The sequence below is a fragment of the Streptopelia decaocto genome (assembly GCF_964273445.1).
Source record: "Streptopelia decaocto genome assembly, chromosome: 3".
Lineage (NCBI taxonomy): Eukaryota > Metazoa > Chordata > Aves > Columbiformes > Columbidae > Streptopelia > Streptopelia decaocto.
This window is the reverse complement of record NC_138656.1, coordinates 101,022,010-101,048,240: the sequence shown is the minus strand read 5'-3', so window position 1 is coordinate 101,048,240 and position 26,231 is coordinate 101,022,010. Positions and strand designations below refer to the sequence as shown.

Genomic DNA, 26,231 nt, shown 5'->3' with positions numbered 1-26,231 from the left:
TATCCTCAACTATTATCATGTAGAAGGATCGTTTTAATTATATCTAAACTGTTTCTTCAATAACAGGTCTGCAAGCAATAATTAGCATTCATAAAGGAAAAGCATTCATGTAGTGTGTTGTTTATTTCTTTAATATTTGGGGGGATTTTTTGCATTTTAATTGGACTATTGAACTTGAATAAAACTTTAGTTTGACTTAACATACATGGAAATAATTTTTTAGAGGGGGAAAAAAACTTAACCTTTTCCCAGATGTGCTGTCTCATTTTAGAAAGAGTAGTATTGCTTGGCCATTTAAAAATGCTTGATGTTAGCAGGAATCACTGGATTTACAATTTCAACCTACATAGAGAGAAAATGTTACTGATGGCTTCTCATTAAGGCTATTCTCATATAAGGTTAGAAGTGTATGTACTTCCCAAAGGTACTGCAGACGGTACACACGTAAAGGACAGATTTTGTTTGGTTCAGCTGAAAAAACTGGGAGATTGACCACCTTCTGAGGAAAATTGTAAGGAAGCTGTATAACTGAAATTGCATTCTAATTCCGTATTTTATTCTCTTTTTCTTTGTTTAAAGCAAAGGCTCCAGAAAAAAAAGGATTAAAAAAATGCTATGTGGTAAGTATGGGTCACTTTTAAAGAGTGCAGAATTCTACAGCTCCTTTCTCTTTCATTTTTTAAATTAATTTTTATTAGCATTTTTAGATAAGTACTAGATAAGTCATCTGTTGTGAAATAAAATTCTTATTACTAGCTATGTAAATTATCAAAGCAAGATGATATGACTTGTTTAAACTGTACACAGCATTGGATTCTTTGTAACAGTTCAATCTCTTGCCTGTGTGCAAAATCCACAAGTTTCTACTAATCCTATGGATGGTGGTTTTTATGGTTTATCTGTCTATCAGAAAACAGAGTAACTACCAACTCACTACATCTACAAAATACCTTAGACTAAATGTAAGATAAGAAATATTGGGTGTCACCAACCACAGAAAAATCTGAACGTAACAAGTTTCAAAAGTAAAACACTTCTTACCTATTAGGAATTCATTGAACTATCCAGGTACAGTAAGATTTTCAGAGGACCTTGCAAGAGGTTAAATATTTAAAGCTTATTGAAATTCGGTGACATCTATGGCTTTAACTGCTTTTGAAATCTCAGCTGACAACTTTGCTCAGTAAGAAAAAACAAACCCAGACATAATATCATTTTTTTTTTTTTACCGGTGGAGTGCTGAAAATGTAGAAGGATGAACCCTTCAGTGCCAGAAACTTGAATTTGTAAAGCTGAGATGAATCAGTTCCTTCAAGTCTCTCATTTACCCATCCCATATGTATGACCTGTAAAAGAAAATAACTGAAAGTTAAAGCTCATTTTTCAGTGAAGCATAAGATATATCTGAATAGGTTGAGCCTTTTCACAAGACAGAGGGATCATATTAGAATAGGATGCATCATCCCCTTCTTCACATTTGCCTTCCCACCAATACTGTACTCTTGAAGTGTTTGGTGTCATGCCAGTGTGTCAGAAATCCTTGAGGAGACTCAAACTTAGAGCACAGGTTGACTGTTATCTGAAATAATCACCATTCTAAAAGCCACCTATGTATGTCTCAGTAGATCCCCACCTGAGCCAGTAAAAATTCTAAGTGTACTGAAACAGTTCAGCCAGCAACTTATAAAAAACATGGTCCAGCATAATCAATAGCACAGTCAAAACTTGGACATACTGAAATTCCTGCTACATGTGACTCTAAAGAAATCCATCTGAACAAATCACTAGATTAATGTGAAATCAAACAGCTTTCTGTATGCTCACATTTGCCACTGTTAACAAAGTGTTGTCACATCAGCTTTTTTTCAGAGTTTATATACTTTTATATACACTTTATCTCATGATGATTTTTTTTCTCATAGAATAAAATGTCAAATTCAGTTGTTACATAACTTTGTTCTATCAGTATTGCAACACATGCCTTAATAGTTCAAATAAATTAATTTCAAGAAAAAAAAAGACTATATGATTCCCTTTTGAGGTTAATATAAAGGAATAATGCCATGGTGTGGTGGTATTATATGTGCTTACCTACCAAAAATAAGAAACATAAACATACAGGCTTCATTTTGCACACAGTAAGAGAAACATACTGCCCATGAAACATGTACTCAAATCTAGAGTGATCCACCAATCTGATTGTATAGCTTTTATTGATAAGCTTGCTCATTTTCAATTAAGGCTACACTTATGGACAATACTGAATTACACAGGGCAGAAATGTCTTAGCACTTGTGAATATACTGAGCCCGCAGAGCTTTGCTGGAAGTCAGTGGGCACAGACTGAAGAAGGCATTAATTATTTTCATTCTATGCATAGATTTGGGAAATAAGTGATGATCTCAGGAATGCATTTCTTCTGAAAGCCCAGTGTGTGTACCTGTAGCTATTAGCAACAGAGCACAAAGGTGGAAAGAATGGACAACGTGTAGCTGATAGTATAGATGCATGCTCATGCTCTTATATCATGAAAATCTCACATATTTTCTAATTTTGTTACTTAATGTAACAATTATGTCTCTTATCAATCAACTTATTTAGAAATAAATAGTAAATCAATATGTTGAGCCAGATAAACCTTCTCTTTGCTCTTTTACCAAGCTCCAGCATTAACATTTAAAGGAGATCAAAGGAACAGCACAATAAATACAGTAGCTTTTCTGATTCTCACTTTGGTATTGTGTAAATTTAATAACTCTCACCAAAAAATTGTTTCTATACTAGTCAGCAAAGGTTTAAAAACAGGATGTTCAGACACTTCTTTGCTTTAACAAAATATACGATAGTATTTTTGACAATCTACTACAAATATTATATATTGAGTTGATCAGCATGGTAATATAATATAATCCAGACAAAAAGAATAATGTCCAAATTGCAGGGAACAAAAAATACAATATTCTCCTTTACATTCATAAAGTCATGTTTGCTGTCTTGCAAATGGACACAATTTATTAACCTCTAACAGTATTAAAATCTTTACTGAAAATGTAATTTACCGATTAAATTGATAAACAGATAAGCAAAGGATGTGGCTTTCTATGTTTTCTTTGTTCCTTATCATTATCTTCACCATTTATTCTTACAGCAGTACTCACCAAATAATTTTGGAATTATCCAGAAAGTCAAAGGGCAAAACTAAGTCACAGATAAAGTGCCCAGGTCATTCACTGAATATCATATTTTAAAGCAGACATGACATCTTCTGAGAAAGAAAACTATATATTTTGCTGCAAATCATAGATGTTCATTTAATGTATTAAAAGAAGGAAAATGCGAAGTTCTTCATTGAAAATCAGGGCAGAATGGTATCAGAAGACTTCCACTTGTTGAGATTGCTGAGGTTCTCCACTTGTTGCGAATGTGTTTGCACTTCAGAATACACACGTGATTTACAGGAAAAACCCGATTTATCTAGTTGACTGAAACCACAGGTTGGTCTGTAAGCACTAGTCCTAAGTACCAACAGTAGTGAAAAAGACAACTGTACTTTCTTTGAATAAAATTCTAAATTTAGAAAAAGGGCACTGAATTTCTCTAGCTGAAGTAAAATGTGCTTTCTGTCCAAGGTTTCCATCTGTGAAATAGGAATAATTTCCTTTATTTATTTTACAGAATTCGTGTGAAGGCCCTGTCATTGTTGTATTCTTGTCTATGGCTGCAAGATGCGACAGGAGCACCAAATGTTGAAGCCTTGATTTAGTGTAGTACTTAATCTTCTCGATAGGTCTCTTGAGCATGTATTTAGCTATGAACACAAGACAGCATTTTCTAATTAGCTCCAGACACATTTTTGGGCATGTGTTCTAAGTGTTTTACTGAAATAGAACTGTATTATTATTATTTTTATTGCAGTCACACTATACTGTGACCAATCTACCTGTGGCAGTTCAGAATCAAGAGACTTGGTTTGAAGTATACACAGTATACACAATAAACAGATTTTTATAATTATTAACAGCTATAAACTCCATGTTAACCTGTTCTGTATGCTGAAATCTCTCAAGCTCAGACAGTAACAACAACAAAAAACATAATTACAAGAACGATAAGAATGACAACATTGTAATACCACTCTTGAGCTATATAGACTGTGATAAGGTCACCTATTCATTCCACATCATCAAAGTCTAAACAAAACCGAACAGCAATACTTCAGTTACATTTTGAATACAATGCACTGAATCTTACTCTGCTTGATTGAAATGACTAACAAAAACTCCAATTGCAGGAAAAAAGAACTCCAATCAGAAAAAAAACTAAAATGATAGATCATCAAAGCAAAGAGAAAGTCTTAGAACCCTTAAAAAATATAAAAAACACACTTATTTTTTCCCCAAATTTGACTATAATTCTCAAGAAATATCAGAAAATGATTAAAAGTTTTTTTCAATTTTCTTTAAAACTATTACCTAGCTTTGCATTGTCAACAAAATTTGTGGAATGAGGAAACAATTATATACCTCACAGTAGAAATAAGAAAAAAATGGTCTGATGATTTATATATTACAAAAGAAAATAAAAACGTATCTGTAAAAACTAGCTAGTATATAGTAGTTCAATGTCATTAAAAACCAAACCAAAACAAAAATAAAACAAAACAAAACAAATCCTTCCAAAGGTCTTTTAAATCCCAAGATTACAGTTTGTGTGTTAGCACCATGAAACAACTAAGTATTAAAGGTACTGGTAAACAAAATGTTGAGGCATTTCCTGAACTTTCTAAAAGACACCTATACAATGAAGGCCTCTATAAATTTGTTCCACTTTTTTAAATGAAGATGTGGAAAAATTCAACAAGTAGCACAGTTGTAGATCAGTTTAAAATTTGGAGAAGAGTATCTGCAGAATACTGAAAGAAATCTCAGCGCATATATACATTCAGGAAGAAAAACAGCTAGAAGAGTGTGCTGGTTTGACTGAAAGCAAGTTAATTCTCTTCATGCATTTAGAAACTCCTCTTTTTCACAGCTAGCATGGTCACTGTTTGGATTTAGTTTGAGAATAATAAGATACCACCTTCAAGTAACTTTGCAGCGTTTTTGAGTTAGAGGGAAGAGAATGTAAGAACTTTCTGATATCTTAGCTGCTGTCTAGGAGACCAAGGTCTTTCTGGGCTTCCAGTCTGCAGCTGTGAGGCAGCTGGGAAGGGGGCACAGACGGGACAGACCTTGGAATATTCCATGCCATTAGCCTCATGCTTCATATTTAATGGTATTGGGGGTTTCTGGTCATTTAGACCCTGCTCTGTTTCAGCTCTGTTCCAGTTGAGTTTCTGTGCAGGAGTTCCATTAGTTTGGTTAGTTTTTGTTAGTTCTGCCTTTTGCTGTTCTGCTATTTTTCAGCTGGCCTCTGGCCCCTTCTGCCTTTTTGGCCTCTTTGCTCTCCCCTGGGATCAGCAGTTCAGGACCAGGCTGTTCTCTTCCTGGGACTGGCTGCTTGGCATGGACAGAGCTCATGAGGAATTGCATTTAGCATGATTTATTTTACATTTTATCTTCATTTTATATGTTATTACTAGTAGTAGGAGTAGTAGTATTTTGTTATTTTATTAAACTGTTTTTATATCAGCCCATGAGTTTCCCCCCTGCCTTTCAATTGTCTCCCCTACTTGATGGGTGGTGGTGGGGTGTGAGTGCGCAGCTATTGTGGTTTTGATTGCCAGCTGGGGTTAAACCAAATTGGGTCTCAGTATGTGGGTGGGGATATTAGTCCTGGGATAAAAACTGTTCTGTTATTTGGATTGAAATCTGCCATTTCAAATTTTAAGGAGTGCTCATAAGGCATAACACCACAAGCTGTCCCATTCTCAGCAATGCTTTCACCATTTTATTCCCATATTTCATGATCAATTTGAAACTGCTCTTTGAAACTGCATGGAAAATGACCCACGCATCTGGAAAATTACCCATACATCATCAATGTATTATTAAGTTTCTAATACATACTAATACACTTTCAAAATGTTCCTATACAAACCAAATGAGCAATCGCACTCATTATGAGGAGATAAAACAAGTCACTAACAAAATGTAATCCAATCATAGCAGATAAATGAAAGTTCTTATTTGCAGTTATTGGTTTTCTTCAGCAATAAAGAATCCAGATGCTGCAATGACTGGAAACTTAACATGTGCTACATTTAATAAAGCAATCAGTACATTTTGTATATAGCACTTTTAGTTAAATAGTTATGAAAAGTAAATGATGCAAAACACTCCAGAGGGAAATGAAGAAAGAAAATCAAGTAGATCTCTGATGTATGAAATGTCAGAACAGATGGGTACACTTATGTAATTAAAGTGGGATAAGAATGTACAGCAGATGCCAGCTTGGCCTGCAAGTTAAGAACCAATGTCATATCACGAAGCACAATGGAACAATACAAAATTAAGAAAGCAAAGAGAAGTATATCTTGAGGTAGTTTGAGCAATTTTTTTGTTCCTTTCCAAAGCAAGTAGTAGACTGAATGTTTTGAAAAGTACAGGTATTGGGGAAGAAAAAAAAAAAAGGCTGTCCTTACAGAAACATAATTACTAACTAAAAAAAGAAAAAAAAATGGAATGCTAGCAGTTTTATTGTGGTATATTAATTGTTTCCATAGCACATCAATTAGATTCAGTTATGTCTGAATGGCGACTATTTAAAACATAACATTTTAGAGATGAAACTACAGAAGAACTTGGAAATTACAAAACTCAAGTGTTTTATGTGCTTCAGCTCAAGAATGAAATTTATAAATCCAAGCTGGGCACAGTATGAACACCACAAATAGCAACATGTCCACACTAACCCAAAGGCAACAATGAAGACAGGTATGTATCTGAATTCATGTGTCTTCCAAGGAATTGGCTGCCTGTGCAAAATTTGGATTCTGAGTCCTTTTGGGTAGTGATAATTGTTTCTCCATTTCATCTGCTTGTTTTAACAAGGAGGCTGGGAAAATTGCAGCTGTGCCACTCACCTTTTCTCATAATAGCCTTCTTGTTCAAGTTAGGATCCGAAACATAAAACTCACTCTTGAAGACAGGTAAGTTGCCTTATTGGCTATGCATCCTTATACTAAATCAGCAGAACTACTTGTGCACCAGGAATGAACCAAACTAAATAAAAATGGAAAACACAAATCCTTCTTACAACAACAATAAAATACACCTAACAAGATATTGTCCTCCTCACCAAATAAAGGCTCAAATTTTTTCTTCTGCAGTTTGGGAAAAAAAACCCCAAACCTTTCAAACTATAGCTGTTTTGCTATAGCTGTTGCAAGAGTCCTCAGAGAAACTCAGTCTCAGCTTCCTTCTACATGTTATGCCCCAATCAATAAAATCATAATTCTGCTTAAAAATATGTTAACATAATTTTAATTAGAGAATAATCCTGAAGAAGGACTGATCTCATAGTAGTAATCCAGTGAAATCACAGTTCTGTAATATTGAATGGAAAAACAATGGGTTCTAAAAGCTGTGAAGAGCAGATGCCTTTGGAGACAATTTTGTAATTTAAAATCTTTCTCACAACCCACAAGACAGAAATATACAAAAAAAGGGAGAATAAAGAAGAGTTGTTGATTTTTTTTTTTTAATATAAATATATATTTTAACAGCTAAGGGGAGCTCAGGAAGGCAGCTTAATCAGAGACCGTGATTCTTCACCAAAGACCAAATTGCCTTGTGCCACTCACTGGCAGAGACACCACAGACCCAGCTGAATGCTGGAAGATGTGGCCAACATATTAGGGTAAGAAACACTGCTTAGATACACTCTTGTACATTTTTTCTTAAATAGGAATAGTTTTCCTTTGCCTGACACATTCTATAGAGTTTCTAGAATGCAACGTTTTTAAGTCTTACAACTTCAAAGAGTAATATAATATAAACTACTTCATTAACAAAAAAAATGGGACATACGAATACCATGAACATACTGTGAACATACTTGTTTTATAAATAATAGTGAGACTTCATGAAATATGTTCAGAAATGAAACTACTGTTTTCAGAATTCTATTATGTATAGATTGGTTTTGCTGAGTTTAGTGAATATCCAGATTTTTTTTTTTCTTTTTTTAAGTTTGCTTGTCTTTAAAATCAGTACGGTAGTAATAGTTATTTACCTCACAGAGGCACTACATATTAGCTAACTGACTAGGTGAAAAAGTTAAAAAGTTAAAGTGCTTTAAATTGGTACTTCTTCTATTAGAGTAAGTTTTTTTAAGTGGAAGACCTGAGGTCCCAGAAAAAATCTCTGAAGCACACCAAGCCAATTTTATTAGGAACTGCATAACTGGCCTCCCATATAAATAAAGATAAAACAATTACCAAGCGAGATCTCAATTATATCTGTACATAGTCTCTTTATTCTTAAGGGAATTTAGTCTTGCTCGCTTTCTACAGGTGGAAATTGTAAAATTACAGTCTGCAAGAATCTAACCTTTCCAGAATAACCATTAGGAGAAAGTAATTTTTCTGTTATATGATGTATTTTTAAAAGGTTTTTCACTGTTTTTGAGAAAAAGAAAAAAAAAAAATTAATGTGCAGGGTTTCTTTTATTCTGCAGCATGAAGCCAAGCAAATGTGTTCATGGCATACCTGGGCAGCAGTGCTGTTAAGATGAACAATGCAAACCCCCCCGCCATGTTTGAAAACTTCCTTATTCAGAATTAGGATCATATAATTAACAAAAAAAGAGCGGAGAAGAGGCTTCTATGAAATTTAGTACCTTACCCCCTCCAAACACACAGTACCCATGATACCTATTTTTTTAAAAAAAGAAAAATGCTTCCTTAATATTTTAAGGATCTCCAGTAACTGAGACTTCGTAATGTCTCTCAACAATCTATTCGGCATGTTATTATCTTTACGAGTGATGAGGAAGTCTATTCCTCATGTCAAACATGAATCAGTCTTGTTGTAACCACAATTTAAGACTTTTTTTTGCCCTATCCATTAAAAACTCAAATGATTTTGGCCTTTGACTGGAAGAGTAAAAAAAGATTATTCAGTTCCACAAACAAGAATGTGCAGCCTGTGTGGCACTATTCCTTGCTTCTTCTCACATGTTATTCTCCGAGCACAAAGTTATAATTCCTGAATATTTCTTTCATGCCTCCCTCTGTGTCTTTCTTTCGACACAGGCCATGGAAAACCTCTGGTCAATATCCTTTCAGAAACATAGCACACAAAATCAGACGCAGAACTCCTGCCTTACAGCAGCAGGAACAGCCAGCATGTCTTGCAGTAACTCATGCAGGTGATTCTTGCCTCTCTCAACAGCCATAAGAACACTGATTGTTATGGCATGTGGGTACATGGCCAGCCCTGGCCTGATGCTAAACTGACAAGGTGACAATGTGGGAAACAGCTGACCATTGCATACAGTGCAAAAGGAAAAGTTGGTTGGCCAACACAAGCCCTGGACTAAACTAATAAGACGATAATGGGATAAACAAGCAGGTGAAATATATGAAAAGGAAGTTATCAGGAACTCCCCTTATGTGAAGAATGTCAAAAGATAGTGAAAAAAGGGGTATTGACTTACTGACAATGGTGATGGTATCATATATTAAGTCTGAAATAACTAAATAAGCACCTAAAAATCACACAAAATAAGGGCCAGTGGGGAAACAGTACAAGGTTGGTGCATTGCCTACCTGGAAGGGGGAAAAATGGGGGAAAAGGGAATATAAGGTAAACCATATGAATGGAGGTCTCTGTTGATCAGCCCCATACCTGCCTACCACAAACTGATGTATAATACTTCATAATAATAAATCATAACAATAAATCTGTTGTTTCTAAGACCATCTCTATCTGACTGACTTGGGCAGTCAGGTGCATCCGGGATGGCCTCTCTAAGTGCTAGCAAGGTGATGAAGGATGTATCAAACCTCCCTTAAATGATTTACATCCCCAGATACAAGTATTTTCCAGTAACAACTTCTCCAGTTGTTTCCCACAGCCTCATATATACTTGATTACTCTTGTTTATGTGCTGTACCATAATTGGCTTCCACTCTCTTTTTCAGACTCATTCTTCAATCTGTCAAGATTATTCTCAATGCTGCAAGACTGCATTTTAAAGCTTCATGTCTACAAAGTTATTAGGCTTACTTTTGGTAACATACTATAAAGGATGTATTCAAGGGAACCGGATCCAGGGCAGACCTTCTCAAGCCCTCTAGTCAGTGTGTCACTTTTGAAACTGAACCATTTATACCTATTATTGGATTATCCAACAAAGACTGTACAACTATATCTGTATAATACTTGCTTAAAATACTGTAATGTCAAGAAATGTCATAAACCTTACTGGAATCAAGACACATTGCAGCAACTGCCTGTCACCCATCCACAAGATGTGTTATACTATCATAGGAGTAAAGTAGATTGGTTGTCACTATTTATTCTTGACAAATCCTTCAGGGCAGTCATTCACTTGTTATCTTGCAGCTGCATACAAAAAAATTGTTTATTTCAAATTTCTTTCTAGACACTGAAGTTAAATTGACTACTCTCTAATTCTCCAACTTCTGTTTCTCTTTCCGTTAACAGTCATGATATTTGCCCTTTCCTAGTCTTTTGATATGTCGCCTGGCAGAGAGAAATTCTCTGAAATATCTTGATAATAGCTCTGAGATTACTTTGACTGGTTTTTCAAATATCACCAAGCATAAAAAGCATACGTACCACTAAAATTTCCCTTTGTATTCTAATCTGAGAATTATTGGCTTTTGCTGGTATTACTTGAAACAACCATTTTTTGCATTTGACCTTTTTAGTGAATGCTGACCTCTGATATGTTGAGAAGAAGACAAACATTTTCCTTTATGTTCTTGCCATTAATGCACTTAGAGGATAATTTTCTGTTACCCATCTATCCCTTGCTGGTTGTATCTTAATCTGTGTCCTGGCCTTCCTGGTACTATCACATGCTATGCTTTTACAATCACTGTCTCTTGATTTCATTTTCTGTATAATTACCTCTGGAGGTTAAAGAAGATGTTGCAAGAAATCAAAACAAACAAGACAACAGATTATCATAGGAAGTAGTGAAAAATCTGTGTTATAACATCACAAGAAAAAATATACATCTTCTTAATTAATATCTGGTCAATATTTTCCACTTCTGTTTAGAAGCAACTGTATTGTTATAATGGAGGACAGGAAATTACTGTATTAGTCTTAAAAACATAAAAACACTACCCAGCAAACAGTTCTTCTGCACATAGAATTGCCTAATTTACCATTTCATAAAAAATATAGAGCATTCCAGCAGTGACTATGCCTTTTAAAACTAAGTCCCAAACCTAACTGCTTACTGATAAAACAGAATCAAGTGTTTTGAAGTCTCTAGAGTACTGTAATAAATTATATCAAGCAGAGTCAAGTTATATTTGGAGAATGGCAGCTGTAAACATCCTCCACACTCAATAACATAATGTACAAACTGGCTCCTCGTGGAGGACCAACATGCTCTAAAAGTACCCAGTGTGTAGATCCTGTATGCTTCATCATCTTCACAGATTATTAGAGCCAGAGATTCAGCAGTGGTACATATTCAATACATTTCCAATTTGTGTATTTCCTGCATATGTATTAAAAGATTGTAGTCCTTGACATGGACTAACTGGCATGATGTGCCCTGGGATAACTAGAACTCTCCAAACAATTCTCAAGGACAGTCTGGGATTTTAAGCATTAGTGGGAATAATTTCCAATAGGCAGTTTAAAGGCAGACACCTTGCTTTGGTGGGAGAAGGGAATTTAGAAGGGTGGCAGTAGCCAGACTATGCCAATCAGCTTCATGACCTGGTACTGTTTATTTTAACAGTACAAATATAATAACTGCAACTACTACTACTTTTCCTACTACCTCTTTCTAACTTCAAATCATAGACACAGGGTAAAGTTGAAACTTTGTTTGACATCTTCTTTTGGCAAGGAAATCGATAAATACAGCTGGTTTAGACCTAGGAATCCATATCTTAGTCCTTCCACTTTCCAATTTGCTTAGGTGTACACTCATGGAACTCATAATGTTCTGGAGATTCAGTTTCAAGTAAAACCCGTCAGGGGCAGTATGAAAGACAGGGAAGAAAGCCAAGTTTAGCAAAGTATTTTTTTTTATTTTCTTGACCATGAATCCCTGTTTGTTAATGATCTATGAAACGCAGAATTTGCATGAAATCTATCCTGATCCAACATCTTCCCTTTATGAAACACTAAGTAGGACTCTAGAGGCAATAAGGAAAACTCGATGTCGGCAATACAATAATGAAAGTCTGAGGAGCTTTTTAATTCTTCAGGAATGTCCATACTCAAAAGCAAAGATAATTTTGGAGCTATCACCAATTTTACTTCAAGGCAGTTCTCTTCAAGTGACCTTCAATCTCTTAAACTTAACCTTTCTCTAAATTTTAAATCAATTGCATTAACAAGAGTTATTTAGGTTTGTACAAACATTATGTAACTGACATTAATAGGCTCCATCAATCCAGGGCAGCTCAAGTCCTCTTCAGTTTTCAGTTATCATTGCCAAGTTTTATTTTATTTTATTTTATTTTATTTTATTTTATTTTATTTTATTTTATTTTATTTTATTTTATTTTATTTTATTTTATTTTATTTTCAATATATGTATATATATATATGAGAGATTCACAGTTTGGTTGCTTTTAAAGCAAATTTTCACAGGACATTTTAAAGTCTGTCTTTTTCATATTTGCTCCTTTAATATTTCTGTGTTTAATAGTTTTATTTACTTGATCAGCTCAAATTAATAATAAACTTTATTTTTCTTACTCTTGTTTTTGGCAGAGGACAATTCAATGTTTGTTGCCGTCAGGCCCACCTTAAATTTTCAAGTCCTGAAATTAAGGTCCTAATTTTAATTTCTTTTCTCTTTAGATTTGGAATGGAAAAAGTGAAATAGATTTATTTGTATTGTCTAACTTTAGGCACCTATTTTAGATAATACATTAAGAGGCTACTCTTCGTTGGATGTCAGTATAGGCAAGACAGGAAAAGAAGATCCTATAAAGGATGGTTTAAAACGTTGTTCCATATTTGAACAGCTCTCTGGAACAGAATAATTTTCTGCCTTGACACTCCATAAACTAGGCAGTTTATGCAGAAAAGTTTGTTTATTTAAGAAATCAAATTAGGTAGGTAGTGATAGGTTGTATAACTGCTGCCAATATTTTTTTTTTTTAAATGTAGAAGAATATCTCTTCTTTTTACCAACTAAACCCATGATGTGTGCCCAAACTGACATGAATAAACTTTAAATAGTTACTAACATACTTGTAGTAGAGAGTCAATCCTACAAAATAAAACCAAATTCAATACCTTACCCCCTGGCATTCATAATTATCTGTTTTTCATAGCAATTTAACGGATAATTAAAAGCCATGGCAGAGAGAGTAATTAGGTGCTCTCTTCTTCTACCGAATAGGTGTTTATTTTGGTTTTGGGGGTAACTTGATTAACTACTACACACAGAAGTAAACTCCAGACTGGTATTTTTTTTTTTTTTCAAAGTATTGGCCCAAATATAAGAAAACAGTTTCCTGTGCAAGAAAATGTCAATGGTTAAATATTTTAAATAACTTCTAGAAGAGTCTATAAATGTCCAAGTACATTTTACAAATATAATGATGAAATATGGAAGAATATATAATCTGTTAAACTAATAAATATATATTTGATCCTGATATGAAGATTTTTTTGACTCAGTCTTTGACTTCTGTAATAAAATTCCATAACACATTTCTGCAATAAAACAGTATGAAAGGCATCTTGCCTAATTTTCACTTTTATAATCTACAAATCCAGCATTTTTGGAAACAGCAGGGATTGGGTTCTTTCTTCCTGAGTAATGATTCAATGCCAGACTGATGCAGTGAAAGGACATGTAAGTGAAACTCATTAGTTTTATAATGCAGGCTTCAAAGTACTTTCCAGAATAACTGAATTAGCCTGGAAAACGCTACTATTATATTCTTACAAAGTAAATTAAAAAACTCTTTGCAATGCTACAAGAAGTAAGAATACTTCCCAATGCAGTAAATTCATCTGGGTCTTCAGGACTAGCTGGAGCAGAAGAAATATCTCATCAGGCTCCTGAGCTCCAAATTGCCAGACAGACAGCTATGGCAAACGTAGTCTACACAACATGATGCATGCAAAACAGATTGGATTTGTAATAAACTCCTTGGCTATCTGTACACCACATGTGATGTAAATACAGAGTTAACTTGTCGGACTCACCGCTGTAATATTGCACGCAAACATATGCTACAATTTCCAAGACCTATTCCTGAGTTCCTTTCTCCCCCTCATTTATTTCATGGTTCCATCTAATCCACTTTTTAGGTCTACGGTGGAGGATTCTACTCATTATTGTGGATTAGTAAGAATCTGTTGTTTCAAGTATGTCACTTCAGAACTTCAGACCATAGAAGACTCAGAATTTTAAAACTGACTGAACATGTGTATGTAAGCTCTACAAATTTTGCAAGTTAATGCAATGACAAGAATTTAAAAAATTGGATAATATAATGGAAGTTTTACCTGATCTGATGGAGAACAGCATTTATTTGCCATTTTCATCTATGAAAGAGAGACAGAAGAATACACAGTGTTATTAATATGCTGAAATGTTTCTGTATAGCAATTAGCATTGACTTAGTTATTGAATACGGTATTAACATTCCAAATTATATTTATAAGAAATTAAATCATTCAGTTGATAAATACTAGATTTTTACTATTACACTAAATATACAAAACTAAGGACTCAGTAGATGGGAAGCCTTTTATCAGAGTTTTCATTAAATCCTTCATAAAGATTTGCATTTATGAATTTAACTTTGCCACTCTGAATGAAAATATTATACTGTACTGTAGACACCTCACTTAGGTGTCAGTTAAACAACTGCTTAGCAGAACGAGACATGTGATTAAACACCTGTGAAATGAAGGTCATAGAATGTAAAATCTGTTTAAAGATGAAGGGAATACTGTTTAGGCTTTCCTTTTCGTTTACTCTGCAAGATAAAATTATGCATCTTTCTTTTTGCTCTCTGTTCAGATAACGAAAGAAATCTATCCTGATCCAACCTCATCCCTTTATGAAACACTATGTTGGACAGATAATGACGACTTCTGTTAATTTTGATTTTTCTTTGGCATAGTTTGCACAGATGAGTGGTGAACAAACCCTGACAGATATTGCCTTCTTCAAAGTGAAACACTTATTTAAAGTGCAATATTAGTAAATGTAGTAATGGTATGTAATCTAGGCAGAAAGAGATTAAGTGACTGGAAAGGCAGACTACCCTATTAGCAAGGATATAGTCTGCGAACTCTCCTACAGTTGATAAGTACTTCCAAAGGATCTTGTTGTCAAAAAGCCTGTTTTACAACAAAAGAAAAGCTTGTGATAGAAGGCCAAAAGCTACAGCTATGCACAGGGAGAACTGGAATTGCCACAGGAAAAGAGTAGAAGAAATCCAAGGTTATTCCTTGTATCTTGGCTGTACCAGACTTTTAAGATCAAATCTGTGGATAATCTTTGGAAACAGAGCATGTCTGCAGCAGTGCACCTCAGTAAATACGGCGATGCCATTGCCTGCTGTGGTGAGCTGACTGGCCAGCAGCTGAGCCCCACACAGCCGCTCACTCCCTTCCCTCTCCCAGCAGGAAGGGTGAGAGTATAGGAAGAGCAAACGCAAGAAAAAACATGGGTCAAGATAAAGAGAGCTTAGTAAGTAAAAGGAAACAGGAAAAAAATGACTGATATAAAGGCCATCACTCACTGCCTCCCACAAGGAGACTGATACCCAACCAGTCTCCAAGCAACCGCCACTGTGGAAGACAACCCCCCACCTTCTTTGTCTGCTACATCACTTTTATTGCTGAGCACAATTTTATATGGCACAGAATATCTCTTTGATCAGTTTGGGTCAGGTATCCCAGCTGTGTTCCTTCCCAAATCCTTGTCCACCCCTCCCTGGGTGGGGCGTGTCAGAGTGAGAAAGTGTTAAAGCCTTTATGCTGTGCAAGTACGGTTCAGCAGCAGCCAAAACACCGTTGTGTTATTAACCCTGCTGTAGCCGTAAATCCAAACCACAGCACTTTATGGCTGCTATGAAGAAAGTCACTTCCATGCCAGCCAGAGCCAGTACACCTGTAAGAGGCCAACAGGCTTTGTGTTATACTAATGACACAGGCCTCGGGATGTGTCAGGGTTTGTCTGGTCTTTTCCTGGACTGTCTGGAGCTGTATCACAGCTTCTTTAGCTATAACATAAACATCTAATGACCATGAGACTATTGCCTATCTAGTTTTAGCAAAGTACAACTGTGGGATGTAATGATACATAAAAGCTACACACACTTGTAGCTAATAGATGGCAATAACAAGTCACTATTCTACATAAAATGAATTATCTACAACCATAACAAGTGTTCTTAGGACAACATGTGATGTGGAGGAGTACAGGATGACAGCAGGAAGCTTGACTGTACGGACACGTTAATAGCAACGGTTAGGACTGTTGGAGATCACTAGTCAGTCTTAACCCATCGTGGACCATCAGGGTTCCTTCTCGATCTGCTCACTTTTGCAGCCTATTTTAATTAAGTTGTGTGGCCAAACAGTGCAGATGTGCTGGTGAGTCAGACAGCTGGCAGTGACTGAGGGTCTGGGGATGAGGCAGCCAGACCTGCTGGGAGCCTGAGACATCTGCCAGGCCTGGCTGTGACCTTGGGTAGAGCCCTGCCATGCTCCACATCACCTCCTTGCCACCCCAGAGGAAGAGGGACCACCACAACAGGGGTGGGTCACAGTCTGCTGGGACAGGCACTCACACCACAGCACAGATGAGGACTGGTCATGAGGATGGAGCCAACATGCAGCTGCCAAGCAGAGGTGGGGCTCCCACCAATGTTCCTCACAGCTCTTGCACACAACTCTGCCCACAGCAAATAAACAGGGCTGCCGGGGATCTTGTATCCTTTGACCTGCCTTTTTGGTTTAGTCAAACCACTAGAGCTCCCTATATGACAGGAAGAAGTTTTGTTATCCTACTATTGTGTTCAGATGTGCCTGGAAAAATGTCTGTGAGACTGGCCATGAAGTTTTTCTGCAGAGTGAGGGTAGAGTATTGTGAAGTGCACCCTCATAACCAGTCCAGCTACTCATCGGTAAAGGCAATGCTTTGGACTCCACAGCTCTCCACTGAGCAGTCTTAGCTCATTCCCTATTCAAAGCAGGGATGGCTGCAGCCCTGATGTAACTGTGGGGAGAGGAAAGATCTCCTTCTGCATCATATTACATCCATATGTCACAGGGCTGAGGAGATAATAGTACGCACTCTCCATTTCACCTGGCACCACATGTTCTCTACATGCCTCCCCAGCTGGTGCAAAGAGACAGGAATACAAATGGGATACACAACACCTTGCAGGCAGCACATGAGCTTTCAGCACTGCAGTACAGCAATGGGAGCTGGAGACAGCAGGGGAACTAAACCCAAAAACCTGGATCTGTAGGCAACTTGGAAAAGGAACTATTAAGCAATTGTAATTCCTCTACTCTGTTCTAAATGAATACATACAGGGCATCTAAAATCTAAATCTGAACACCTCTCAGGCTGGGATATATCTCACTTAACTTGGGCAAGCCAAAAAAAAAGAAGTACACCTACATTCTAATGTATCTATATTCTATTTCCACACAGCAGGGAGAGAGAAGGACCTTGACAGGCACTTATTATTTTCCTTTTTTCTCGGTGGTAAGATGATCCTAAGCAACTCCTTGCTGTTTGGCTAAACATAGGTGATGTGGGTGATGTGATTCCTACCCCCACTGACTTCCCTTTACAATTTCAATGGTTTGAACTGTGGTACTTTCAAATGGAAACTTTTGAATTTATAAAACAAAACAAAAAAAAGCAGCAACAAAGAAATATTATCATGTGTTTCCACCCTGGGAATAGAATTGTTTGTACAATCATTGAGGCAGTCAGGCTTGTGTACTGCTTCCTATAAACAATGATTTCATTTCCATCCACATGTACCACACATTCTGTGGTGTAAAGAAAGCAAGACCTTCTCAAACCTCTTTATTATATGCATATTCAAAGCTCATATTTCATAAATATCTCCCTATTCAAACGGAAATTTCACTCTACTCCTATATAGACTAACACTTAGATAAATGTGTACATGAAGGCATAAAAGAAAGGGTTTACACAGTATGACATACACCATTAAAAAAGCTGTCAAAGGCATAAATACGATCCAGATTCATAATCTTGTTTTGGAGACGAATTTTAAATTTCTACCATCCTCCAATGAAATTGCTGGAATGATTTATAAAAATCATAAATCATGTTTGAAGTGGAACAACTACATCTTAGCTTGTTCTCTTACCTGCTTATGAAATACTCTCTTATTTGTGTTTTTTTTTTTTTAAATATCATTATTAGAATATAGTGTGGAAAAAAAAATAAAACCTTGAGAAAATTATAAGAAACAAGCCCCTATAATGTAAATGAACTGTTAGCACTACTTTTAGGTGTTTCTACTGATTATGACTACATTAATGTTCAGTGTTATGTTTCAAAGAAAATAATTAAGATCCATAAGAAAGGATGAGCATATTTAATAGCTGGCTATCTGAATGGTACAAAACAGAGAGAGAAATATAAATTACTCCAAAGAACACTCTCCTAGAAAACCATCTCTAGCACAGCATTGCCACTCCAGCCTACAAAGAACCCTCTACCTCACCAAATTAAGAGTAGGAGCAAGAAGTACATGCAGATCAGCTTGTTCCCTGTGTTCCTTGTTTTGTCATGGCAGCTTCACTGCCAGTTTCTGTTCCCTCTCTCCCCTCAGTTTCTTCAACTGTACCTCCTTCTGTGAGGAAAGTGGTGTAGAAAGAAATAAATGTGAGGTGCTGATCCATCTCTATTTTCTTCTGCCAATGGTACATGTGAAAAGCTTTGAAAATGCTGAGAAGATTGGTGATTGAATCACAAAGGAAGACAAGAGGGAAGTTTCACACTGGTAGAAAAGTATATGAAAAACAAGAATATGAACAGAGTGATGAATAATTTGGGGCAAGGGTCCTTAGAAGAAAAAGTAATCTATACTGCTTGTAAAGCTCACAGTTACTAAGAGATTTTTTGACCTAAGCATACAAGACATATATCAGTAAGGAGGGCTGAAAAAATATCCTCGCATCTTTCTCTATGTTGCAATATTCCCCGTGCACCTCTGTCTTACAAGAACTAACTCTCTCCAGGCTAGTACCAGAATCACTATTTCTCATCTATGAAGTAACACTTTCTAGACAGGCTAACGTCCTTATGCAGTGATGACTTCTCACAACTTCACTATTAAAAGATGACTCCTCCTTTGCTCTTGATCCCCAGAGAATTTGCCTTTGCATAGAAGTTAGATGTTTCAGTACTTCAAAAGAGTACTCTGACATTAGCAGAAGTGTCACATTGTGGCAGAGTTATTTTTGTACTGCCTACATTAAGGTTGTCTTCTGGCATCAGCAGGAGATCTGACAAAGAACTGCCAGTTGCTGAACGAGATCGTATTAGGGTAAAATAGCAAAATAAAATATGTTCGTGTAAAATGATATGTGAAAAACAGGGTGCACTCTAAGAAAACAATTAATGGAGGTCTTTAAGAACTAAAATTCTAAAAGAAATTATTAAAAATGGTATGCACACATACAGGACAAAGGATGTATATAAGAATAACATGGATAGGCATAGATAAAGTAAGAATGACTAAGGTGCAGGTTTGATAAAGTCAAGAAACAAGTATCAGCACAAACAAAACCTAAAAATGTGTCAAAGTAAAAAGTGAACAATAGAAAGTATTTCTTAAATACTTAGTAACAGGTCAGGTAAGAAAGCTGACATAGTTTATGCCAACTGTACCAGCAAAAAGGTCCATTGTGACCATGTATCTAGCAATTAATTTTAACTATAGAGATGATGGCATGGGGCAGAATAGGAAATGAATAGTTTAAATACTTGGAGAAGCAATTGAACTCAAGAGTCAGCAAGCACTCAAGAAATTATAATAACCCATAAGTAGATAAGGGATAATCTGAAATAATCTCTGAACCAGTAGTGATTATTTTCAAGTACTTCTGGAGAATGGGGGATACATGCTACAGAAGTGGAGAAGTGCAGACACAGGAAAAAGCTCTTGAGGAATTACAGATGCATTCCCTAACGTCAATTTCAGAAGTATGAGAAGAATCACTTTGTAAAATGATAGTATTAAGGTAATAAAAAGCATTCCAAATGGATTTTGAAGAAGCCTAATCCAAAGGCCTTGCCCTGAGGGCTGTGGATGTCAATAAGCCTGCATCCCTGGCTGCCTGGCGGCAGGAGGACTCTCCAGCGCCCGCTGTGCGCTTCAGCTGCACCCCGGCCTCACAGTCCTGGGCTTAAAAAATAATTTGCAGTAAAAAGGATTCTATTACATCTCCCGTTCTGATGATCAGCAATTAAAATAACCTTTCAGGCTGCATACCTGACAAAACCTGTAAAGCATTAAGTCCAGCAATTTACTCGCTTCTCATATGATCTGTATAGAGTTCACTCCGTATCTCACCAAGGACACAAAACGTTAATTTATCATGACTGTTGTTTCTCAGACCCTTCCCTGGAACAGCCACTTCTATGAACACCAGATGGACTACTTTGTTTACAGAATTCGCTGTTGTGATAGATAAATAGAAGAATTTGGCTTAGTAACTATGAACTGGAATTGCTCTAAAAATATTACCATACACTTCTTTTTGCTGTTCACACAGAAGGAATTATGAAATTTCTTGAATAATTTACCTTGCTCTTTCTTAGAATTATCAAATAGTAATACCTGGTACAGGATGTAAATCACTAATAGAGAATAAAGAATATTTATAAAGAAAGCACCATAGCAAATTCATTCAATTTTGTTAAAGACACTGCTTAAGCAATTGAATATTTAAAAAGGAATTAATGTAATAAATGAACTCTTGTGATCAAATGTGATTTAAGGAACTTCTGAAGACTAGAAAAATAAATTCCATTTCTAATCTATTTTGACCAAAGATTTATGCTGAAAACCAATACAAATTCTAAACAACATAATCTGAAGAACTAAGCAACAATTAACCTGGACTACAAAGTATAAATTCAAGTCATGCTACTACATCATAATTTATAAAAGAAGTTACAGACTGAACACATCTAAAGAAAAAAAAGATTAAAACCTGCACAGGTAATTCTTCCAAGGACAGCTGTGCTCTTATGCTTTCAGCATTGATTTCTACCATTTCAAAAAGACTGAAATATATTTTCAATATTGTACATTATCGAATTTCCTATTTAACTTTATGATTCATTCCAGAATGTTCAATAGTTTTCAGCTGTTCTTTCTTGGAATAATAATGTGCTGTCCAAATAATAATTTTCTGTTTCTCCAGGGATTATTTACTACTTCTGCTTGTAATACCAAATGCTACTTATAAATTTACAGGAATAACTTAAAACGGCATAAGCACCTTTATATTTCTAGGGAGAAAGGTGGAACAATATGACCTTAAATAAATCAACTCCTAGACAACTTTCTGTTCTATAATAACACTGCAAGTCTTGATAACTTCTTGATGATTTTGATTGAGCAGACAACCTCTCCCTGATCTTCTCTTTCTCCTTTTCCTCCCCATAGACATGCTTTTGATATATTTTATCTTAAATGTGAATTATTTTCTACCCTTGGAAAATTAGAAATAATTTTACAATAGCATAGACAATAAAATATGCAGAAAGTAACATACATTTTGAAGTGTCAAATCACTGATGTTAGTTGATATTGCTCTCAGCCAGTCAGCACTCTCTTGGGCTGTATAAAACTGAAGTATCCCAGTACTAACTCCATCGAGTGCCAGCACTTCAAATGCATTAGATCTGCAGTAAGAAGAAATATATCCGTAAAGGAAGATATGTCAATTTTCTGAAACTGCCCAATATTTCTCAGTGTTCAAGTGATATTTGCACCTTTTGCCAAATATTGAATCTTAACTTTACAAATCAAAAGAAAGGCAACAAAAAGAAGGATAATAATGGGCAGTACCAGGAGCAACACATACAATAAGTTCTTTCTCTGTACCAGCATATATATGTGCTGACCATTTATTAATACTTCCCTCGAGTATACATATTATGTTTGAAATTACTGAACTTAAGGTTGTGTATTCAGGAAGTATGCATCAGACCTTTTTGAACAAACAGAATTTTTTTTTAAACCAAAATGAGTATTTTCTTTATTGCATTTTGGTTCCATTTACTAGGAATGTATTAAGTTGCAAAGTACTGCCTTCCCTAACTTTAAATTAATACTTTTCCACATAACATTCTAAGCAATGTTTCCTTTAAGCTCTTTTATGACACAGGAATTTGAAAAATGTACTTCCAAGTTTCTTTAAATAATTTTTGAATGTAGAGCCTTTTCTCAAAACAGCATTGACGCATACTAACGTGCAATCACATTTTATTCACCTTTTTATGCATCTTTTACGTGTCTATTCTGCAAATGCTTATGCTTTCCTTACTATCTGTGGGAAGTTAAGCACTGTGTATGTAGCTCTGAAATCCCCCACATTTGGATGCTGGTAGGATATGCTTTTTAACTACGAGATTTTTCAATAGGAACATCAAAAGTTCATTACGTAATTGCATGGAAGTACACTGGTCTAAATTTTAAATGTGACATGCAGCATTTTCAGCAACTGAAATTCAGAAAGCTACATAGATTATTTCAGTGCCCATGAATGTCATGAGAATTACATTTGAGTCACATAATATTGCGGAAAACAATTACCTGAATGATTGTGCATATGTTTGCTTTGAATATAATTTGGAGAATATCACTGCTACCTTTTACATTTATAAATTAGATATTTATACTTACATGCTATATTGCTTTCTTTTTGGTACTAACCTTGAAGAAAGCAAACTACTGAATCAAGTATACTGCTCTGTGAAATTACTGGGTCTTCCTGGGATTCTCTGATGTAGGTGAAGTCTTCTGTTGTTTAATTTATGATGTATGTCAACATGAGCATTCAAAATGACACATAGAGGTTAATAGGCAGTTATTCATTCATGACTTACTGAAAAAGTTATTAACCTAACATTTGTCATTTGTAGGGAGTTTGATGGTGAACATGAATACTGAACTCTATATACTTGCTAAAAAAGGTCATATAAAATACCCATCACACACCATATTAACAAGACAAAGTATCCTAATAGATATTTATATATGCATTAATTGATATGGTTTACTGTTAAAAGAGCCATAAAGTGTTATACTTGGTGTTTGCAAAAATAACATTCTTAGTCTGAAGACTTAAATTCTGATTCTCTCATTTTCCTTTTCATGATTGACTTATCATGGTAACTACTGACACCTGATGACAATGGTAAAATTCTGTGTCACTTTTAGTAAATCTGTTTCACCTCTTCAGAAAGAAATAAAAGGTCAAAACAAATCCTTTAATTGTTTTCAAGTAAACCAAGTGAAATAATCACCTCTCAAGCATACTGTTCCTTTTACCTCAGGCTCTGACAAAGACCCCAACAGTGCTCTAATAGAATGACTTATGGTATGATCTCTTCAACACCCCACTGAGACAGCGAAGATCTGTCATCCCCCATGCATTGATTTGCAGTGGAGCATGGAAACTGACTTAATTCGGTGCTGTGAAGAGAAGCCATTCACAATGCGTAACTTAGGTATCTAATTCCAATATCAAAGCTAAGATGCTAGAGTCCTTACATAGACAGAGAGGACAATCCGGAGCTTTTAATAGAGCCAAGAAATAGTATGTGCTCTTCACAGAAGCCACAGGGAGACTAGACACTAAGTCGGCTTCAGTAAATGCATAAAGGCTTGCAGTGTGAATGCCTTCTCCTAGTGGCACAAAAGTGGCTGATGAAAGATCACAGAAGAGAACTTCTAAGCTAATAACTAATGCAACCAACACAGGCAATCAAGTTTTATTATAAAAATTAACCAATATTTTATAATTTGAAACATGGTGCTGGCAATAGTGCAGATTACACTCGAAGTCCTGTTGTCCTTTACTTTGTTATAATAAAATAAGGTGATCAGTTACAAAGGACAGTAAACAAGATTCCACAAATGCATCTAGAGATCTGAACAATTCACTGACAGGATATTGGCACAGAATCAAACAGGGTGTGAGGCAAGTCCTCTAGCCCAGCCTCCTCACTAACTGATTTAAAATACAAATCTCTTTTCCACAGGAAGACCAAAACTGGCCGCAGTATTTTAGATGCAGGTATTTCAGATGTGGCCTCAGAAATGCAAAGCAGAGGAGATCAGCCAGTTCCCTGCAGCCGATGCAGCCCCATGTGTGGTTACCCTCCAGGAAAGCAAATGTCATTTCAGTCTTCAAAAAGGGCAAGAAGGAGGACCCGGGTAATTATAGACCGGTCAGCCTCACCTCTGTCCCTGGGAAAGTAATGGAACAGCTTGTCCTTGGTGCCATCTCAAGGCATATCAAGGATAAGAGGGTTATTAGGGGCAGTCAGCATGGCTTTACCAAGGGTAGGTCATGCTTGACCAACCTCATAGCCTTTTATGAGAATGTAACAAGGTGGATGGATGATGGCAGAGCGGTGGATGTGGTCTACCTTGACTTCAGTAAAGCCTTTGACACAGTCTCCCACAGCATCCTCACAGCTAAGTTGAGGAGGTGTGGTCTAGACAATAGAGTAGTGAGGTGGGTTGCAAACTGGCTTAGGGAGAGAAGCCAGAGAGTGGTAGTCAATGGTGCGGAGTCTAGTTGGAGGTCAGTATCTAGTGGAGTGCCCCAGGGGTCAGTGCTGGGGCCAATATTATTCAATATATTCATTAACGACTTGGACGAGGGAATTGAGTGTACTATCAGCAAGTTTGCTGATGACACTAAGCTGGGAGGAGTGGCTGACATGCCAGAGGGCTGTGCTGCCATCCAGCGGGACCTGGACAGGCTGGAGAGTTGGGCGGGGAATAACCTAATGAAATTTAACAAGGGCAAGTGTAGAGTCCTGCATCTGGGCAGGAACAACCCCAGGTTCCAGTATAGGTTGGGAGATTACATATTAGAGAGCAGTGTAGGGGAAAGGGACCTGGGGGTCCTGGTGGACAACAGGATGAACATGAGCCAGCACTGTGCCCTTGTGGTCAGGAAGGCCAATGGCATCCTGGGGTGTATTAGAAGGGGGGTGGTTAGTAGATCAAGAGAGGTCCTCCTTCCCCTCTACTCCACCCTGGTGAGACCACATCTGGAATATTGTGTCCAGTTCTGGGCCCCTCAGTTCAAGAAAGACAGGGAACTGCTGGAGAGGGTCCAGCGTAGGGCAACGAAGATGATTAAGGGAGTGGAGCACCTCCCTTATGAAGAAAGGCTGAGGGAGCTGGGTCTCTTTAGTTTGGAGAAGAGGAGACTAAGGGGGGACCTTATTAATGTTTATAAATATATAAAGGGTGAGTGCCATGAGGATGGAGCCAGGCTCTTCTCGGTGGCAAACAATGATAGGACAAGGGGTAATGGGATCAAGCTGGAACACAAGAGGTTCCACTTAAATTTGAGAAGAAACTTCTTCTCAGTGAGGGTGACAGAACACTGGAACAGGCTGCCCAGGGAAGTTGTGGAGTCTCCTTCTCTGGAGACATTCAAAACCCGCCTGGACATGTTCCTGTGCGACCTCACCTAGGTGTTCCTGCTCCAGCAGGGGGATTGGACTAGATGATCTTTTGAGGTCCCTTCCAATCCCAAACATACTGTGATACTGTGATACTGTGATCACCAACAGTGCCTATCGTTGACTCAAGCTCAATGTGGTGTCCACCAAGATCCCCCAGCCCTTCCTTTGCTGCAGGGCTGTCCCCTTGCCCTGCAGGCTGACACCAGGACAGCCCTCCCCAGGAGCTCTGTCTGTTTCAAGGGGACTGATGTGTGGCCACACTGCCTGGCACAGGAGACCTTTGGGGCACCAGTGTCCCTACTGTGCTGACTCAGTTTTACCAGGGAGCACTTCAGTGCACTAAATGAAACAGGAAAAGAAAGAACCAG

The 26,231-nt window shown here is 36.7% G+C and overlaps 1 protein-coding gene across 1 annotated transcript in view; it reads right to left on the bottom strand.

Moving 5' to 3' along the window:
• Nucleotides 1-26,231, bottom strand: part of SNTG2 (syntrophin gamma 2) — a gene marked incomplete at both ends in the record, with an annotated part of 248,656 nt that overhangs the window by 42,005 nt on the left and 180,420 nt on the right. The window contains 3 exons of the mRNA XM_082048487.1: nucleotides 1,230-1,346; nucleotides 14,634-14,672; nucleotides 21,924-22,053. Of these exons, the coding sequence (XP_081904613.1) occupies nucleotides 1,230-1,346; nucleotides 14,634-14,672; nucleotides 21,924-22,053 (286 nt within the window). The remainder of the gene's footprint in view (nucleotides 1-1,229; nucleotides 1,347-14,633; nucleotides 14,673-21,923; nucleotides 22,054-26,231) is intronic.